Below are 19,885 nucleotides of genomic sequence, written 5' to 3'. Positions count from 1 at the left end.
TTTTTGACCAATTTTCTGGAGGAAAAAAAAACCCCTCCCCTTGGGGAAAAGGGATCACTTATTGATCATGTGATTTCCTTAATGACCATGTGATTAATAGCCACCATAAAAATTGTAAAATTTGAATGCAACCCAACTTAAACGACTGTAACGACTTATAACAGAAACTCGAGTCCCAATTGTGGTTATAAGTTGAGGACTGCCTGTAGGCAAATATCCTCAAGCATTATCCCGTAATGCCCCTAAGCCTGTAAATGCATATGATTGAGCATCTGTACAGTACAAGGAATCCTGAGCCCTGTTGTGTTGCTAAGTCAGAAGTTTGCTAAGTGAATTTTGGCCATTTTATGACTTTCCTTGCCACATTCGTTTAAATGAATCACTGCAGTTGTTAAATTAGTAATACAGTTGTTAAGTGAATCTGGCAACTTCCCCAGTGACTTTGCTGGTTAGAAGGTCACAAAAAGGGATGAAATGAACCCGGGACACTGCAACCATCATAAATACGAGAGTGCTTACTATCTTCATAGACAACACGAGATCCAGTCCACCAACCAGCTCAAAGAAGAAGCTTTGGCAGAAGCAGACGTCTTAAGATTGAAATTGCAAGAGCTAAGTGAACAATTGGAGGAAGCTGGGAAGAGGGTAGGTATCCTACATTGTACTTTTATATCTTTAATTGTTTTAAAAAGATGGAACAAACTTTTATGTCTACATAGATAGATAGAGATAGAGATATAAATGGCTGTCTGTGTGTGTGTGTGTGTTCCAGCATAACTCTGGAACACCTTCAAGCAATTTCAACTAATCTTGGTACACAGATGACTTACTCTGTGGAAAAAAATAGTGTGGAGGTAAGACACCCCTAATACCCCTCGGGGTGTGTGTTCTGTTAAGATACAGCCTGTTGTGCCTTTAAATGGCTTCTACTGTACTGCCGTAAAATGGCTTCTATTGTACAGCACAGTGGAGTTGCCGTGGTAACAGCTTCACCATACTCCACAAGGGGACTCCCTCTGGTAAGGGGGGTGGGAATCCACAATTAGAAATTATGTTTGGTCCGGACATTTCCCCCCATATAAATAATTATCCCGGCAACGCCAGATTATGAGTTTTGTTTTTTTTAAGGGTGGAACAATCTTTAGAGATGCCAAAATATGAAGTAGTGTGAATTATCTGACCCAGACATTTGGTGCATCTATGAATCCCGTGTGCCCTATTGATTTCGGATTGTTTTTCTCACTTACGACCCTGCAGCATCCCCACAGTCACGTGATCAAAATTTGGGTGCCTGGCCACTGGCTCACATTTATGGCGGTCACAGTGTCCTGGAGTCACGTGTTCCCCTTTGACAAGCAAAGTCAATGGGGAAGCCAGATTCACTCAAACAGCCCTGTTACTAACTTAAATAATGCGGTGATTCACTTACCGGTGGCAAGGAAGGCCGTAAAATGAGGCAAAATTCACTTAACAACTGTCTTGCTTAGCAACAGAAATGTTGGCCTGAATTGTGGTCATAAGTCGAGAAATACCTGTAAGCTGCAGAGGGTTTTCGTGGTTCGGATGCGCTTCAAGGTGCTATTAATCACCCATAAAGCCCTACATGGCAGTGGATCTGGATACTTGAGAGACCGCCTTCTGCCGATTACCTCCCTACGACCTATAAGATCTCATAGACTAGGCCTCCTCCGTATCCCATCGGCCAGCCAATGTCGGCTGGCAACTACAAGGAGGAGGGCCTTCTCAGCAGTAGCCCCGACCCTTTGGAACGAGCTCCCCGTGGAGATTCGTACCCTCTCCACCGTCCAAGCCTTCCGCATAGCCTTGAAGAACTGGCTCGCCCGTCAGGCCTGGGGATAAGGATCGCTACCCCGCCCGAATGATGTATGCATGTTGTTTACTATTTTATTATATGTTGTTGTCTCAATGTTGTATTCCCCCCTCCCTGGTTTTCTGTGAGCCGCCCTGAGTCCCCTCAGGGAAAAGGGCGGCCTACAAATGCAAATAAAACCTCTAAACCTCCTTCTGTTTTCTTTGGTTCGGTTTAGTTTGGTTCTGCTCTCTCCTCTCCCACTCCACTTCTTCCCTTCTCATCTTCTCTTCTCTTTTCCCCTATCCTATGCTATATTATTATTCTATTCTATAATCCTATCCTATCATTCTATCCTATCCTGAATTCTATTCTATTATCCTATCCTATGTTATGTTATGCTATACTTCCCTTCTCTTCTCTTCTCTTCTTTTCTCTTCTTTCTCTCAGTCCAGCTGCTGAGCTGCTTTGAAATCTTAATTATTATGAAGTCTTAATGTGCAATCCTGGTGAAGTGACTGCTTGCATTATTCCTTTCGGTATGTTGAGGCTGTCTTCCTCACCAGAGGTGGGGGTGGGGGTGGGCTCAGTTTCCTTCTGTAAAATACTGGGGAGAAAGAGCTTTACAGTGGCCAGCTGTAGGCCGCTTGGTTTAACGAAAGCAGAACTGGTGTGCTCATCTGGAACTTGCAGAAATGTGATTGCGGAAGAAGTCAAAGCTAGGCTGGAGGAGGGGGGGAGGGGGGTGACAACTTCTTGTGCTCTGCACAGGAAAACAATGCTTGGTGCACACCAACAAGCAGAACCTGTCCCTCAAAAAATGCAGAAGCACGAAGAGTTCATGGCTTCCGGAAAGAGAAGAAATGTGTTTTTGGTCTCTTTTTGGAAGCGGCCCATAGGAGCGCGTCTTGCAGCATTTGATGCCGGAAACTTGAGTTGACCTGCTGTCGCTGCTTTCTTTAAGGTTAAGGATCGCGAGAGTGACTATCACGCTGCCCACGGGGAAGTAGGGTCTTTACAGAAGAAGCTAGAAGAAAGCGCTGGCGAGCAAGGAAGACTCCGGGGTAGAAATACAGATTTAACGCAAACTTGCCAACAGCTGGAACGGCAACTTAAGGAACAAAGTAGTAAGTATCTCTCAACTCTTTGGTCCTTCCGTCCTTTTAGGTTGCAACCTGCATTCGTCTTGGGGGATATGAAGCCTGAGTAAGACCATACGTAGAATACTGCATTCAGTTTTGGTCACCACACTATAAAAAAGATATTGAAATTCTAGAAAGAGTGCAGAGAAGAGCAACCAGGATGATTAGGGGACTGGAGGCTAAAACATACGATGAACGGTTGCAGGAACTGGGTATATCTAGTCTAGTGAAGAGAAGGACCAGGGGAGACAGGATAGCAGTGATCCAATATTTGAGGGGCTGCCACAGAGAGGAGGGGGGGGTCAAGCTATTTTCCAAAGCACCTGAAAGCCAGACAAGGAATAATGGATGGAAGCTGAACAAGGTTGTAACTTCAAATGGTCACTAAATGAATCATTATAAGTCAACTAACTATACTATAATTCTTAACAGATAAAAGAATTATCTTCCCTATGTTGGGCTGACAAAACAATTGATTATTATCTTGTTGTGGGGAAGAGGCTTGCGTAGCTCAATGAAGCTATCAGTTCTGCCGCGCAGGGCACCCAAAACGGACAGGTCATAGCAGAGAGCTCTGACAACGTGACCCACTGGAGAAGGAAATGGCGACCCACTCAGAGTTGGGTTCCTACCAGTTCGGACCGCTTCAGCCGAGTAGGTAGTAACTCGACCGGACACATGCCCGAACCGGTTCTATCAGAAGCAATTATTTTATTTCTGCGCATGCAAGCATAGCACGGGCGCAAAGCATGCCCCCCCCCCCCCCCGGAAGCACATCCCTGAGCGAACCGGCAGTAGGAGAAGCCGGAACCCACCCCTGAACCCACTCCTGTATCTTTGCCGTGACAACCCCATGGGCGGTACGTTGCCCATGGGGTTGCAATGGGTGGGATACAACTTCACAGCTAACAACAACATCCTGAGCTGCTGTGAGTCATGAGGGTTGATATATAGTCCAATATAGCTCTGTGATTTCTAGAGATGACTCACTTGTGTAAGAGCAGAGGTTGCTACATTGCTTCAAGTTCCTGATGTGGTCCAGAACTTGGCTCCAAAACAAGAAAGGTGTGAAGGCAACTTCTCTTTCTTATTGTTCCTCAAAAACTATAATTGGAAAAACTTTGCCTGTGGAAACTGGGGCCTTGCAGTAGGTCTGTCATTGGCTATTGATTGACAGCAAGTGTGATGGTATATAATACAATGCAATACAATAGCAGAGTTAGAAGGGACCTTGGAAGTCTTCTAGTCCAACCCCCTGCCTAGGCAGGAAACCCTATACCGTTTCAGACAGATGGCTATCCAACATCTTCTTAAAAACTTCCATTGTTGGGGCATTCACAGCTTCTGGAGGCAAGTTGTTCCACTGATTAATTGTTCTAACTGTCAGGAAATTCCTCCTCAGTTCTAAGTTGCTTCTCTCCTTGATTAGTTTCCACCCATTGCTTCTTGTTCTACCCTCAAGTGCCTTGGAGAATAGTTTGACTCCCTCTTCCTTGTGGCAACCCCTGAGATATTGGAAGACTGCTATCATGTCTCCCCTGGTCCTTTTTTTAATTAAACTAGACATACCCAGTTTCTGAAACCATTCTTCATATGTTTTAGCCTCCAGTCCCCTAATCCTCTTTGTTGCTCTTCTCTGCACTCTTTCTAGAGTCTCCACATCTTTTCTACATTGTGGCAACCAAAACTGAATGCCGTATTCCAAGTGTGGCCTCACCAAGACATTATAAAGTGGTATTAACACTTCACGTGATCTTGATTCTCTTCCTCTGTTTAGGCAGCCTAGAACTATGTTGGATTTTTTGGCAGCTGCTGCACACAGCTGGCTCCTATTTAAATGGTTGTCCACTAGGACTCCAAGTTCCCTCTCACAGTTACTACTATTGAGCAAGGTACCACCTATACTGCACCTGTGCATTTCCTTTTTCTTGCCTAAATGTATACAGCTAGTCTTCAACTTATAAACATTCTTTTAGTGACTAAGTTACAAAGCTGCTATGGCACTGAAAAAAGTGACTTACAGTTGTTTTCCGTACTTATGACCGTTGCAGCATCCCCGTGGTCTCTTGATTTACACTCAGATGCTTTACAACTGACTCACATTTACGACAGTTGCAGTGTCCCTGGGTCTTGTGATCCCCTTTTGCAACCTTCTGACAAGCCAAGTCCATTGGGAATCCGGATTCACTTAACAACTGGGTTACTAATTTAACAACCATGGTGACAAACACATTTTATCATGTATGGTGGACATTTTATCATAAGTGGGCAAAGAGACACAGGTGGCTAGAAAAGTTGATAGGAAACATGTAGATTTTTTTTATTAAATAATTTTTATTGAATGTTTTAATCTTTAAAAACAGAAAGAAAAACACAATAAGAAAAAAACGAAACACAAAACATACATAACAATATAAAATAATTATAGAGCCTTCTGTATCAGCTTTCATGTTTAGCCTTTATAGTTCTCCATTCTGCCTTGCTTCCCTGTTGCTTTTACCTTGTCCTATAATATAACAACAGTAGTACTAACATTTAAAATAATATTATTTATATCACCATATATTTACATTCTCTATTTTCTGTTTTGGCTTCTGTTTTCTAGCCACTTATAAATGCTGTTCCATATTTTATAGAAATCCGATTCTTCTCTTTATTTTAGTTCTATTGTCATTTTGTCCATCTCTGCACATTCGAGTACTTTTCTAATTATTGTTTCATCTGCGGGTGTATTTATTTTTTTCCAGTTTTGTGCAAAAGCCATCCTAGCTCCAGTGAGTATGTGCATGATTATGTATTGAAATTGTTTATCTATTTTTTGGTCTAATAGTCCTAATAAGAATGCTTCTGGTTTTTGCACCAGTATTTCCTTGTGATGGGGCATGTCCATCACATATGGTAGGATGTTCCAGACTTGTGGCTCCATCTCCAACATTTTGGGGATAAATTTGGGTACATTTTGGCCAATCTCGCTGGAGGCAAATGCCATCTATAAAACATTTTATAGAGGTTTTCTTTGTAAGAAAGAAAACTGCCATCGTAAATTTATAATTTCTTTCCCATAATTTACCCATTTTTCTAACTCTATATTATGGCTCAAATTTCTTCCCTAGCTAATCATGTAGGAAACATGTAGATTTTAACCCTGATTAAAATTCCTATTTTTATTAGGTATAATAGCAGAAACAAAATTGATAGGAAAAGTATGTATTTAATATTGCATGTCTTAACAGCAGTGAGGATATTTGCACAATACTGGAAAAATGAAGACATGCCCCCAGATGAAGAGATAGGAAGATACTAGATTGTGCAGAAATGGATAGATTGACATTGAAAATTAAGCAGAAAGAAGATGTAGAATATTATCAAACATGGAATTTATTTTACCAATGGTTGGAAAAAAGGGGTGGAGATTAAGAACATAAATTTGTATTGTTAAGAAAACTAAATTCCCAGAAAACTTGATGTTTATTAAGCACTAAGAAATGTATTTAATAGAAAATAAATTTAAAAGAAAAGTGGCAAGTCATAAAATAGGCAAAACTCACTTAACAAATTTCTCACTTGGCAACATGCATTTTGGGCTCAATGGTGGTCATACACGGAGGACTACTTCTATTAGATGCTGTCTTCCTTATCTGGAATATTCATTTATTTAATATATTTTTGTTAGATGAGAATGGGAAAGCTATAGTTTATAGATACTCATCAACTATTGTCTAATGTTTTGTAGCTGCTCTGGAGTCACTCAAGGAGAAGTATTTAAGAAGACTGTTCTGTGGTGTACTTTGTCAGGTAGGTAAAGGTAAAGATTCCCCTCCCACATTCACTATATTGCCAAAAGTATTCGCTCACCCATCCAAATAATCAGAATCAGGTGCTCCAATCACTCCCATGGCCACAGGTGTGTAAAATCAAGTACCTAGGCATGCAGACTGTTTTTACAAACATTTGTGAAAGAATGGGTGGCTCTCAGGAGCTCAGTGAATTCCAGTGTGGAACTGTGATTGGATGCCACCTGTGCAACAAACCCAGTTGTGAAATCGCTCCTAAATATTCCACAGTCAGCTGTATTATAAGAACGTGGAAGTGTTTGGGAATGACAGCAACTCAGCCACGAAGCAGTAGGCCACGTAAACTCGTCCAACATCAGTGTGAGACCTCACAAATGCGCTTCTGGAAGAATGGTCAAAAATTCCCATAAAGACACTCCTGAACCTTGTGGACAGCCTTCCCAGAAGAGTTGAAGCTGTTATAGCTGCAAAGGGTGGACCGACGTCATATTGAACCCTATGGATTAGGAATTGATGTCACTTACAATAAGTTCATATGCGAGTAAAGGCAGGTGAGCGAATACTTTTGGTAATATAGTGTACGTGCCAGTCCAATGATAGCTAGCCTTTTTCTAAAGGCGTACCAAAAAATTGTATTTGCGTGCGAATCCCCCCCATGCGCATGCGTGCATGACCCCCATTCAGGAAAGCCTCCGGAACCTGGGGAGGGCGAAAAATGGCTCAATGGCCTGCCCGGAGGTTCGGGAACGAACTTCCCAAAATCACCTAGCTGGCCTCTAGGCCTAAGGTAGGACTAGAACTCACAATCTCACAGACTCTGGCCTGGTGCCTTAACCACTAGACCAGCCTGGCTCTAATGTCTTGGTTTTTCTGCATTCTGTCATTGTATAATAATGATTTATTAAACTTGTATTTTGCTGAATTCTCATAGTTTGGGCAGCTCCTGACAATCAAAAGCATTACAATAAAATCAATAAAAGAGAAAAACATTAAAAATAATAGATGATGCAAGTATCATAATGCAAGTGCCAGGGTTATTGTTGTCATTGTCGTAGGTAAAAGAGTGCCACATGCCCTCACAGCTAAATTGAATAATGAAGTTGGATACTATGTGGGTGATGCAGTAAAGCATAGGTGTTGTAATACCTTTATCTTGAATGCTTTTCCTTTAAAACTGGGCCGAGGCTTCCCCAAAATGCATGAGGCAGAGTCCTGATCCCAACAAAACCCCTTTTATTAAACGAATGTGAATTCCTCTCATTCACATCCAGCAAGGCCTGGCAAACAGTCTTTCAAAGGAATATTTATGACTATGGACTTTATCTATCTTGGAAAGCTGCATGTAAATATTTTCCAAATGAGGTGCTGTGCAAGGAAAGACTGGGCACAGAGTCTCTGAGATTCACGGACAGATCTTCACACTCCTGAAACTAATCTAACGACCGAATGAACGAATTGTTTCCTACAAATCCCCCTCCCTTCAACTCCTCTTTTATCTCCTGTGGGAGGGGCCAATCACTTTTGACCTGTGACATTACTCCCAAGTCTACCCTGATTTCTTAGTTGTTCTTTTCTTCTGGCAGCTCTGTGCATGCGCACACTGGGAACAGGCTCCAGCTATTCCTCTGCCTCACTGCTGTCTAGCTCCGTAGGCACCTGATCACTGCCAGACGCCTTGGCCCCATTTCTGCCTCCGACGCAGAGCCCTCGTCCGAGCCTTCCCCAGCCTCCAGGACTGGCCCATGCTCCTCAACAACCTCCTCACTGTCCGACTCTGCTGCCAGCTCCACTGGCTGCTGGCGGGCCACAACAGGCTGTCATTTCCCAAATGGGACTGTGTCAATTTATCTGGGGCATTGTCTCAGGCAAAGTTGGAACAAGTTCTGGGATTTGGGCTCACACATTTCTGATAGCTAGCAACCCTCTTTTGAAGAAAAATTTTCTCAAGGGATAACTTTGTTTGGTTCCAATCAGCACAAACCGCAACTGAGATGATCAAATCTAGGTGATCAAATCTAGATCAAATCTAGAACAGCATCTTCTGTGCTGATTGAAAACATCAAGCAGGGTTTTCCCCAGCCCTAAAACTGAGAGGTTATTTAAGGCCTTTGGCATGCAAAACTTGCATTCAACCTTTTGGGTTCTTGAAAAATATGTTTCTATGTACCTTCTGCAGGAACCAAACTCTTATTTCTTCTTGGCTTCAGGCATTTAGCACTTGTCCTCTTAGATAGCAGCTGTGCTTCCAAAACATACCTAGGTTTGCTTGGTAAACTGACCTTCCTTTCCATTGACCAGCATGCTAACTTTCTGTTAAAACAGAGGTGTGCGTTTGATCGTGATGCGAGCCCTTCGTCCTGCTCGAGCGTCAACCGAGAGATAAGGACAGAAGAGGAGGTAAGCGCAAAGCAAGTTTTGGAAATGTAGGTTGGATGAGAACTTGAATAGGAACTGATCATTTGCAATGTTCGTGCTTGTAAAGTTGACTGAGCAGAGATGATAAAGAACTGAATGTCCCTCTATGTACCAGTGATGGCAAACAGGACGTGTATGTGTGTTTGCGACAGCACGCGTGCCAGCACCCATAATGCAATGTGGGAGCAACACCCCTCCCCCTGCGCATCTGCACGTGACTTCCTTCACTCCCGCTTCCCCCGTGCATGCACGTGTGACACCCCCGCGCCCGATTTTGGGCCTTCCGTACATGGAAGCCCACTAATCTCTTAGCATATAACCCCCAGAGGTCATCTAATAGCCATTGGTCCTTGCGACTTCCAGGAATTGGTCCCTTTTCTGAAGCCAGCCAAGCTGGCAGCCAGCAGTACATAATGTTCCTTTTTTTTAATTAGCTTATACGAAATACAAGAGCAAATAATAAGGAACAAAAGGAAGGGAAAGGAATGGAGAAAAGTGTAGGAAAGAAGGGAAAAAAGGAAAAAAAGGCATTGACTTCCAACTCTCTCTGGTGCATTAGAATAAGACATCAAACCTCAACTTTTTACTCTTTCCATAATAATGTATAAACTAGCCATTTCTGTAACCACAAATCCATCTAATCAGTAACACCCAAAATCAAGGTTCCATTTTTGTTCCTACCTCGAGCACTACACAGCTATAGATGAAGCATGTACCAGTGATACCCATTGTCATCAGGGCACTTGGCACCATGTCCAAGAATTTTATAAGATGCATCAACAAATTGCAGCTTCCGGTAATAACACCAGCGGAACTGCAAAAAACTACGCTAATTGGAACATCTTATATTTTAAGAAGGTACTTCGGTGATACCTAGGACGCTGGCAGCAAACCGTATCAACTATTAGCTCCAGTTAATGGTATATGTAATGCATTTCTGAATGTTTAGTTGGCCGAGTTTCATGTTTAATGAATAAAGTACTGTATATAATAATAATAATAATAATAATAATAATAATAATAATAATAATAATAATAATAATAATAATAATAATAATAATAATAATATTTACTATATATGGATGATTTGAAACTCTATGGAAAGTCAGAAATAGAAATCCAATCATTGACAAACACAGTCCGAGTATTCAGCACCGATATTTCAATGCAGTTTGGCATGGAAAAATGCACCACTGTATCCATAAAAAGGGGCAAAATCACTGCATGTGAGGGAATTGAAATGCCCAATGGCCAATTAATTAAATGCAAAGAAAATGAAGCCTACAAATACTTAGGCATTCTGCAGTTGGATAACATCAAGCATGGAGAAGTAAAAACTATTGTCAGGCGAGAGTACACCAACAGAGTTAGGAAAATTTTAAAATCTAAATTGAATGGTGGAAATACAATCAAGGCCATAAATACCTGGGCAATACCAGTCATAAGATACACAGCTGGTATAGTTAACTGGACACAAGCTGATTTGGACCTTTTGGACCGAAAAACCAGGAAACTAATGACAATGCACTACAGTTTACATCCACGTGGTGATACTGATACACTATATCTGCCCCGAAAATCAGGTGGCAGAGGATTATTACAAGTGAAGCAAACAGTTGAAGAAGAAAAACATGCACTGGCTGATTATTTAAAAGAAAATCAAGAACATCTATTAATCGAAGTAAAGAACAAAAATCTACTGAAGGCCCAACAGACGAAACAAGAATACAGAAAAGATGTGATAAAATCAAGAATGGAGAGTTGGCAGAACAAAGCACTGCATGGCCAATTTCTGGAAAAAATAAAAGATAAAGTGGACAGTGAACAAACTTGGTTATGGTTAACAACAGGTACATTAAAGAAAGAAACAGAGTCACTAATCCTGGCTGCGCAAGAACAAGCTATCCGCACAAATGCCATTAAGGCCAAAATCGAAAAATCCTCTGATGATGCCAAATGCAGACTTTGCAAAGAAGCTGATGAAACTGTTGATCACATACTCAGCTGCTGTAAAAAAATCGCGCAGACTGATTATAAATTGCGGCACAATTCAGTAGCACAAATGATCCATTGGAATTTGTGCAAAAATTACAATATCAAAACAGCAAAAAACTGGTGGGAACATCAGCCTGAAAAAGTCACCGAAAATCAGATGGTCAAGATCTTGTGGGATTTCCGTATACAAACCGACAAAATACTGGCGCATAATACACCAGACATCACACTGGTTGAGAAAAATAAGGTCACAATCATAGACATCGCAATACCAGGTGATAGCAGGGTCTCCGAGAAGGAACATGAAAAAATCGCGAAATACCCTGATTTAAAAATTGAAATTCAACGACTATGGCACAAACCAGCAGTGGTAATTCCAGTGGTAATTGGCACACTGGGTGCTATTCCAAAAGCACTGGAATTACATTTAAAACAGTTAAAAATTGACAAAATCACCATCAGTCAAATGCAAAAAGCCGCACTGCTTGGATCTGCACGCATATTACGAAAATACGTTACGACGTCCTAGGCCCCTGGGTGGGGCCCGACTAGTAACCAATGCCAAATCCGGCGAAACAACTGGCCGCTGTGATACAATTGTATAATAATAATAATAATAATAATAATAATAATAATAATAATTAATTAATTATCCATTTTAACAAATCTCCCTTATTGCAATGATCCTTTTGTTATATTTCCATGTTTCTAACTTCCGTTTTTATTAGCTAACCACTGATCAAATAAATCCCATGTCAAGAAATATTCAGTTTCTTCCTTTTACTTAATAATAAGTTCTACTCTATCCATTTCTGCACAATTTACTTTCTGCAAAGTGCATTCTGGCTTCTTACTTTTAGTTCCTCTTTTTTAAATAGGAAACGTGTTGCTATCAAAGACTAGGAAGCCAGCTGTCCTGGCCTTGGAGCACATGCTGGTCCACGCAAGATATTTTACTGCTCGGTAAGCTTAAAATATACCTTGGTTGCAAATGGATTGGCTTAAAAAGGAGGAGAGCCCTAGAAGAAGAAACCAGTATCATCTGACTTCAATGTTGCTATGTGTTGTTTTTCAAAATTTGAATATATATATATATATATATATATATATATATATATATGTATGTATGTATGTATGTATGTATGTATGTATGTATGTATGTATGTATGTATGTATACACACACACATACACACACACACACGTGTGTGTGTGTGTGTGTGTGTGTGTGTGTGTGTGTTGTATTTGGGCTGATAAATAAATAAAGGGAGACTAGTATAGATCTATTTCAAGCTATTTAGCTCTCATCAGCTGGCCATACCCTTACTGGGATTGGAACCTGTGCTGTAAATGTAACAAAGGCAACAGTAAAAATATTGGGTTTCTGTCTGGATGGTCTCTTATGACGAGCCGATGGACAGAGAATGGAAGTAGTGACCTTCCTCCCATATTTGGGCATGCCAGGGGTTGTGACTTTAAAAACACACACACACACACACACACATTCAAAATTTATATATTATGTATTCAAATTGTGTGTGGATAGGTAGATGATAGATAGATAGATAGATAGATAGATAGATAGATAGATAGATAGATAGATAGATAATGATATATAGATAGATAGATAGATAGATAAAAAGAAAGATAGATTAGATAGATAGATAGATAGATAGATAGATAGATAGATAGATAGATAGATAGATAGATAGATAGATAGATGATAGATAGATAGATAGATTAAGAAAGGGGTAAAGAAGAAAACTGGGAAGCAACATACTCAAAAGTTTGTGAATCCTTTTGTTTCCAACATCATTTTCCAGGTTCTTCCATCCCCTTTTAATGTTATTATTAAGTTGTAGTTAGAACAATTAAACAGTGTAACAATTTGCCTCCAGACGTTGTGAATGCTCCAACACTGGAAGTTTTTAAGAAGAGATTAGACAACCATTTGTCTGAAATGCCTGAACAGGGGGTTGGACTAGAAGACCTCCAAGGTCCCTTCCAACTCTCTTATTCTGGAGTTACTTTTTCATGAATATTGTATGTATTTATGCTTTCGTTGATTAGCATTTGCATCTATCATCCATCCATGGATGAAGATTAAAGTAGACAACTTTTTTTGAAACCGTGCAGCTCAGCAGACATTAGAAAGGCTCTGACTGAAATGTCTATATTGAGCAATCAGTTTTATGAATGGTCATTTGTATGTAAAGTAGGGGGTGCGGTGGCTCAGTGGCTAAGATGCTGAGCTTGTCGATCAGAAAAGTCAGCAGTTCGGCAATTCGAATCCCTAGCGCTGCGTAATGGAGTGACCTCCCGTCACTTGCCTCAGCTTCTGCCAACCTACCAGTTCGAAAGCATGTAAAGATGCAAGTAGAAAAATAGAGACCATATTTGATGGGACGGTAACAGTGTTCCTTTTAAGTGTTTAGGCGTTTAGTCATGCTGGCCACATGAAGACAGAGACGTCTTCGGACAGCGCTGGCTCTTCGGCTTTGAAACAGAGATGAGCCCTGCCCTCTAGATTCGGGAACGACTAGCACATATGTGCAAGGGGAACCTTTACCTTTGTATGTAAAACTCTCAGATTTCAAAAACTGTTTGAAATTGGCCACATGACTTACACCTTGGAGGACCAAACTGTACTTTGCAATATCCCAATTCAATTGTCCCAAAAGGAAACCCAAGAAGCTTCCTGGACGAGGAAAGAAACTTTTTCAAAGTAAACACCAAGAAAATCCAGATGCCTTTTAGGGGGAAAAACCACTTTTGAGATAACCAGGATCTGGATGATTGAGAATCTCCATAGACATGCCAACCCAATAGCCTTGATCTGCATAATTCCAGATAAACAAAGCCACATTTTTTGGGGCTTCCTCCCATGAATAATTCTGCCACCCTCTCCTTCTTTGTATCTTTAACAGAAGCATTGTGCCTTGATTCTCTGCAACTGGTTCAAAGACGCTCTCTGCCCAGGACTGTTGAAAATTCTCAAATATTGTTGATATTTGGAAAACAAGGCTTAAGAAATGGAACCACCTCAGATGTGATTTTGGATGAATACAAGTAAGATCAGAGACCCAGTTTTTAAAATGTTGCCTCTGCCCACACAACCATGGGGCTGGTTGACTCCATGAGAATCCCCCCTCCCCCATCTGTATTAACAACTGCTAAATTCTCCATCTTTTGATTTTATATTTTTTGTATATTTTAAAATAATTCTTGTTTTAATGCTTAATTTTATTGACTAAATTGTATACCACCCAGAGCCTTCTCCAAGGGAGATGAGTAGTTAAGAAGTGTACTATATATAGATATGGATATATAAATATATGGATATGGGTATATGTTTATACATACATACATACATACATACATACATACATACATACATACATACATACATATGTAAATATATGTAAATATATGTGTGTGCATGTATATATGTTTGTATGTGTATACATATTTATATCAATCGATCGATATACAGTAGATGTAGCTATATTCACTCAACTGTAAACTTTTTACGATAGATTAGTTAGCAGAACCAATAGCTTTGCCTGTCCCATCATCCAGAAGTAGCTTCGCCTTCAAGGTCATCTTTGGAACATAAGAAGACATTCATAGGCTTCTTAAGTTGTTAGCCGCCCTGAGTCCCCTCAGGGAAAAGGGCGGCCTATAAATAAACGCAACTATAACTATAACAACTATAGGCATGTCCAACATCTAACAGCCCACCATGAGCCACGGCGGTGCAGTGGTTAGAGTGAAGTACTGCAGGTTGTTTCTGCTTATTGCCGGCTGCCTGCAATTTGGCAGCTCGAATCTCACCAGGCTCAAGGTTGATTCAGCCTTCCATCCTTCTGAGGTCGGTAAAATGAGGACCCAGATTGTTGTGGGCAATAAGTTGACTCTGTAAAACTGCTTAGAGAGGGGAGGAAAATACTGTGAAGCCATTTATAAGTCTAAGTGCTATTGCTCTGTGTGTGTGTGTCCGAGTGTGTGTGTGCATGTGTATGTATGTATGTGTATTTCTAGTCATTACCCCTTAATTGGGCAACACTTGGGCCAAATACTTTTTACAAATGAACTTCTTTTTGAGCAAGCTGTGTTCTTAGAAGCTTCACTCTTCCTCTGGGGGGTTTGGTTTGGTTGGTTTTGTTTATTGGATTTATATGCCGCCCTTCTCCCAGGGACTCAGGGCGGCGTACAACATTAAAAAACCAAACACATATTACAAAAGTTAAAAAGAATTAAATAGAATATCCCAAAGCAAACCCAATTCGGATTAACAATAACATTTTTTTAAAAAATTCGATTAAAATTAACAATGATCAATAATTTATTTTGTTTTGTTCAGGCCAGGCTGGTATTATCTCCATGCAATTACTATGTTACATGTGCGACTTTTTTAGCAGCCTTCTGTTCTGAACAGTTGGTATCCAACTCAGTTTTATGGGGGTATGTGTGTTAGGGTTACTTTCCTTCAAATATAAGAATCGAGGGCCGAATGTTGTGAAAGGTCATCACATGAACCATTGTCAATTATATGAGAATGTTATCTGAATTTTTTTCTCTGTCTTGGCTAAGAAAGCGCTTGCTTCCAAAAGTCAATTTTTTTTGCAATTTCATCTCTTTGAGTGACGTTATTATCTCGGCTACAAGGATTACTGGTTTTTTTTAAAGTTTTTTTTTATTGAACACACATTAAAACATTGGACATAGTGTAACCATCCTGGCAATGTCTTTGCCATACATACTAAAATACAAAGTTAAATATTATAACCACCATGCTTATTTATAATTGGTCTGTTCAGTATTTACAAATATAAGGATGTCGTATTTCCATCCATGTTGCTTTGTTCTTGTCTTATACATTTTCATAGTTATAATTTCATACATAATTCTAATCTCCATTCTATAAATCTTAGTCATTGCTTATTTTGGGTCTTTTCTTTTTTTGTTCCAACCATCGGTAAAATTTATCCCAGATGTTACAATATTTGATTCGTCTTTGTTCTTCAATTCCCACGTCAATTTATCCATTTCAACACAAATCAGAATTTTCCTAATTACTTCCTCTTCTTGTGGAATTTTCTTGTTTTTCCAGTTTTAGCCAAAGACCATTCTTGCTGCCGTAATAATATATATTATTAAGAAGATTATCCCCAACTACAAGGAATACGGTTATACAGGCCCCTGAAACTAGTGACAACTACTCATTCTACTTTGCCTTACGCTGGTTTTCTGTTGCAGCTGGGGTTATATTCTTCGCTTGGGTAAAAGCTGTAGATAAAAATAACCCCCAGCGTTTCACTTTAGGGGAAGGGAAAGCTGTATAGCAGCCATATGCAAATATTGCTTTCTGCTGGCAGGTCTAATCTCCATTCAGTTGGTAACCAGACGGATGCAGACCTCGTCCTGGGAATAAGGATGGAGGGTGACACTCCCAAGGTTAGTTTCATTTACTTGTTTCCAAGAAAAAATTCCCTAGAAGAAGACCATTCAGTCAGAACCAGGGAAGTAGAATTATTTCCTTCTCTGCTGTGCTGTCCCCGAATAGTTATGAATGCATTTAATTTGTCAAACATGTACGAGATAACAGGTATAAGTATAAAGATGAATATGAACAAAGAAAATGAGTACAAATGAATGAGGACAGTAGGACAGGGACGGTAGGCATGCTGGTGCGTGTATGCAAGCCCCCTTTTACAGACCTCTCAGGAATGGGTGAAGTCTACGGTAGACAGTTTGAGGTTGAAGCTGTGAGGGTTAGAGGAAGTAACAACGGAGTCAGGTAGAGCATTCCAGGCGTTGACCACTCTGTTGATGAAGTCATATTTTCTACAATCGAGTTTAGAATGGTTTACCTTGAGTTTGTATTGATTGTTTGCCCGTGTATTTATTGTGGTTGAAGCTGAAGAAGTCATTAACAGGTAGGATGTTGTAGCAGACAATTTTGTGTACTGTGCTTAGTTACAGTCCTGCAGTCATGAGTGGGAGGAGGTGAGTGATAGGAACGATGAGAAAACTAACAGTAATAGTAATGCAGACTCAGTAAATAGTTTGACAGTGTTGATGGAATTATTAGTTTAGCAGAGTAATGGCGTTTCCTTGTGTCTAGTTGTTCTGGTGTGCAGTGCTCGATAGTGTCCTTTTGAGGGTAGGAGTTGAAACAATTTATGTCCAGGATGGGAGGGGTCTGTAAATATTTTCATGGCCCTCTTTTTGACTCGTGTAGTATACAGGTCCTCAATGGAAGGTAGGTTGGATATTGATTTGATACATTGGTAGTGTATTGACTACATTATTAATAAAATTTAAGAGATGAGCAGGCTGGGCTGGAAGGCAGTGTTAAACATGTCATTAGTTTGGAGTCATCACGCAGCCACAAGAGATCCAAGTCCAACCCTCCATGAATTATGTAGATATTTATCTAGTACCAATTTAACTTTGTTAGTTGACCAGATTTGTGCTTTGAACTCAACAAATGCTCCTGTTTATTTATGCCTGACAATTTATAAGATCATCAAATCAGAAACTAAGGCAGTCTCAAGGAAATGTCCCTATGACTCTTTTTGTTGTTGTTGTTGCATGTATAAAAATAAATGTTTCCAATGTTTTTAGTTTGGCTATAAATACTAAGATGTTTCATCTTTTTTTCAAGGAGGGTAATGCTGGAGCTTTAACAGACACCTTATTCAGGTGAGAGAAAAATCTTATCCATTTCATAATCCACCTTGTTTTTCTGCTTTTGGATTATACACTCTGTTCTGACCCAGGCTTAGCAGAAGCAAGAAGCAGACTCCTTGTCACGAAAAACCCCTCTTTATTTACCTTTTGTGAATTAATTGCATTCACCCACTGAAAAGTCCAGGCAATAGTCCTTCAAAGAGTTAACTGCAATAACAGACCTTATCAGTTCCTTGCGATAATTGTAAGACTAACCATAAGCTCCCAGCCTAAAGGCTGCAAATTAAGTTCTGGCAAGCAATCTTTGTGGGACGAAACACAATGCGCAAAAATCTTCAGAAATATGAACTGTTGTCTCCTACATCAACCACTCCCCTTTCCTTCTATTTATTCCCCAACCAGGGAAGGGCCATTCAGCATCCACGTGTGCTTTGCTTCCCGAATTGACTCCTTGTCCTCCATTGTTCCCCTCTCCTAATCGCTCTGTGCATACGCTCACCTGATACAGGCCCCAGCTGTTCTTCCTCCTCACTTATCTCAGGCTTCAAAGGCAGCTGCCTCAGATGGCTGGGAAATGTCGGACGGCCCTGGTTCTATCTCTGCCTCTGACACAGAGCCCTCATCAGAGCCTTCCCCAGACTCCAGAACTGGCCCAAGTTCCCCCACAACCTCCTCATCGTCCGACTCTGCCACCAGCTCCGCTGGCAGCTGGCAGGTTACAACCCACTCATCTCTCATTCTTTTCCCAGTGAACTAATTTCATCCGAAGAAGCTTCTGTCTCTGCCGCAGAGGACATTAAAGAATCACAAGGTATGTTGAAAGTAAAAGTACAGATTAAGCGAAACCTGGCTCAAAACCAGTAAATGTGGGAGGGACCTTGGAGTCCTAGTGGACAGTCACTTAAATATGAGCCAGCAGTGTGCTGCAGCTGCCAAAAAGGCTAGTACAATCCTTAGTATAAACAGAGGCATAGAATCAAAATCACATGAAGTATTAGTACCACTTTATAAAGCCTTGGTAAGGCCACACCTGGAATCCTGCATCCAGTTTTGGTCCCCGCATTACAAAAAAGATGTTGAAACTTTAGAAAAAATGTAAAGAAGAGCAACTAAGGTGATTAAATGCCTGGAGACAAACGTAGACAAATGCCTTGGTAAGGCCACACTTGGAGTATTGCATTCAGTTTTGGTCACCACAATGTAGAAATATGTTGAGACTCTAGAAAAAGTGCAGAGAAGAGAAACAAAGAAGATTAGGGGACTGGAGGATAAAACATATGAAGAATGGTTGCAAGAACTGGGTATGTTTAATAGAAAGAAGGACTAAGGGAGACATGATGGCTGTGTTCCAATATCTCAGGGGTTGCCACAAAGAAGAGGGAGTCAAGCTGTTCTCCAAGGCACCTGAGGGTAGAACAAGAAGCAATGGGTGGAAACTAATCAAGGAGAGAAGCAACTTAGAACTGAGGAGAAATTTCCTGACAGTTAGAACAATTAATCAGTGGAACAGAATTTGCCTCCAGAAGTTGTGAATGCCCCTACACTGGAAGTCTTTAAGAAGATGTTGGATAGCCATTTGTCTGGAACGGTATACGGTTTCCTGCCTAGGCAGGGGGTTGGACTAGAAGACCTCCAAGGTCCCTTCCAACTCTGCTATTATATTATTATTGTATATGAAGAACGGTTGCAGGAATTGGTTATGGCGAGTACAGAGAAAAGAAGGACTAGGCGTGACATGATAGCAATCTTCCAGTATTTGAGGGCTGCCACAAAGTAGAGGGGGAGTTAACTTAGTCTCCAAAGCACCAGAAGATATGACAAGAAACAATGAATGGAAACTAATCAAGGAGAGAAGCAACCTATAATTAAGAAAAAACTTCCATTTTTGGCACCAAGTCCCAAAAAGGGAGCGCACACGCTCGTCAGGACTGCAACCTGGAAGGGGAGCTGCCAAGGAGGTATACGTGCACTGGAAAATGAACTTCCGGTTTCCGGTGTGCGCATGCGCACCAGCATGCTAGTCTGGTTATTGGTG

The 19,885-nt window shown here is 40.7% G+C and overlaps 1 protein-coding gene across 1 annotated transcript in view; it reads left to right on the top strand.

Annotated features, from left to right (window-relative positions):
- Positions 1 to 19,885, top strand: part of IRAG2 (inositol 1,4,5-triphosphate receptor associated 2) — a 73,842-nt gene that overhangs the window by 30,253 nt on the left and 23,704 nt on the right. Inside the window, exons 17-25 of the mRNA XM_087722530.1 lie at positions 531 to 645; positions 2,775 to 2,937; positions 6,686 to 6,747; positions 9,069 to 9,143; positions 12,035 to 12,119; positions 14,082 to 14,223; positions 16,533 to 16,611; positions 17,825 to 17,862; positions 18,600 to 18,661. Coding sequence (XP_087578656.1) covers positions 531 to 645; positions 2,775 to 2,937; positions 6,686 to 6,747; positions 9,069 to 9,143; positions 12,035 to 12,119; positions 14,082 to 14,223; positions 16,533 to 16,611; positions 17,825 to 17,862; positions 18,600 to 18,661 — 821 coding nt within the window. The remainder of the gene's footprint in view (positions 1 to 530; positions 646 to 2,774; positions 2,938 to 6,685; positions 6,748 to 9,068; positions 9,144 to 12,034; positions 12,120 to 14,081; positions 14,224 to 16,532; positions 16,612 to 17,824; positions 17,863 to 18,599; positions 18,662 to 19,885) is intronic.

The sequence above is a fragment of the Thamnophis sirtalis genome, unplaced genomic scaffold (assembly GCF_051295495.1).
Source record: "Thamnophis sirtalis isolate CommonGarterSnake01/CBP01778 unplaced genomic scaffold, rThaSir2_p1.2 scaffold_9, whole genome shotgun sequence".
NCBI lineage: Eukaryota > Metazoa > Chordata > Lepidosauria > Squamata > Natricidae > Thamnophis > Thamnophis sirtalis.
The sequence above is the reverse complement of the archived record's forward strand: the minus strand, read 5'-3'. Positions and strand labels throughout refer to the sequence as shown.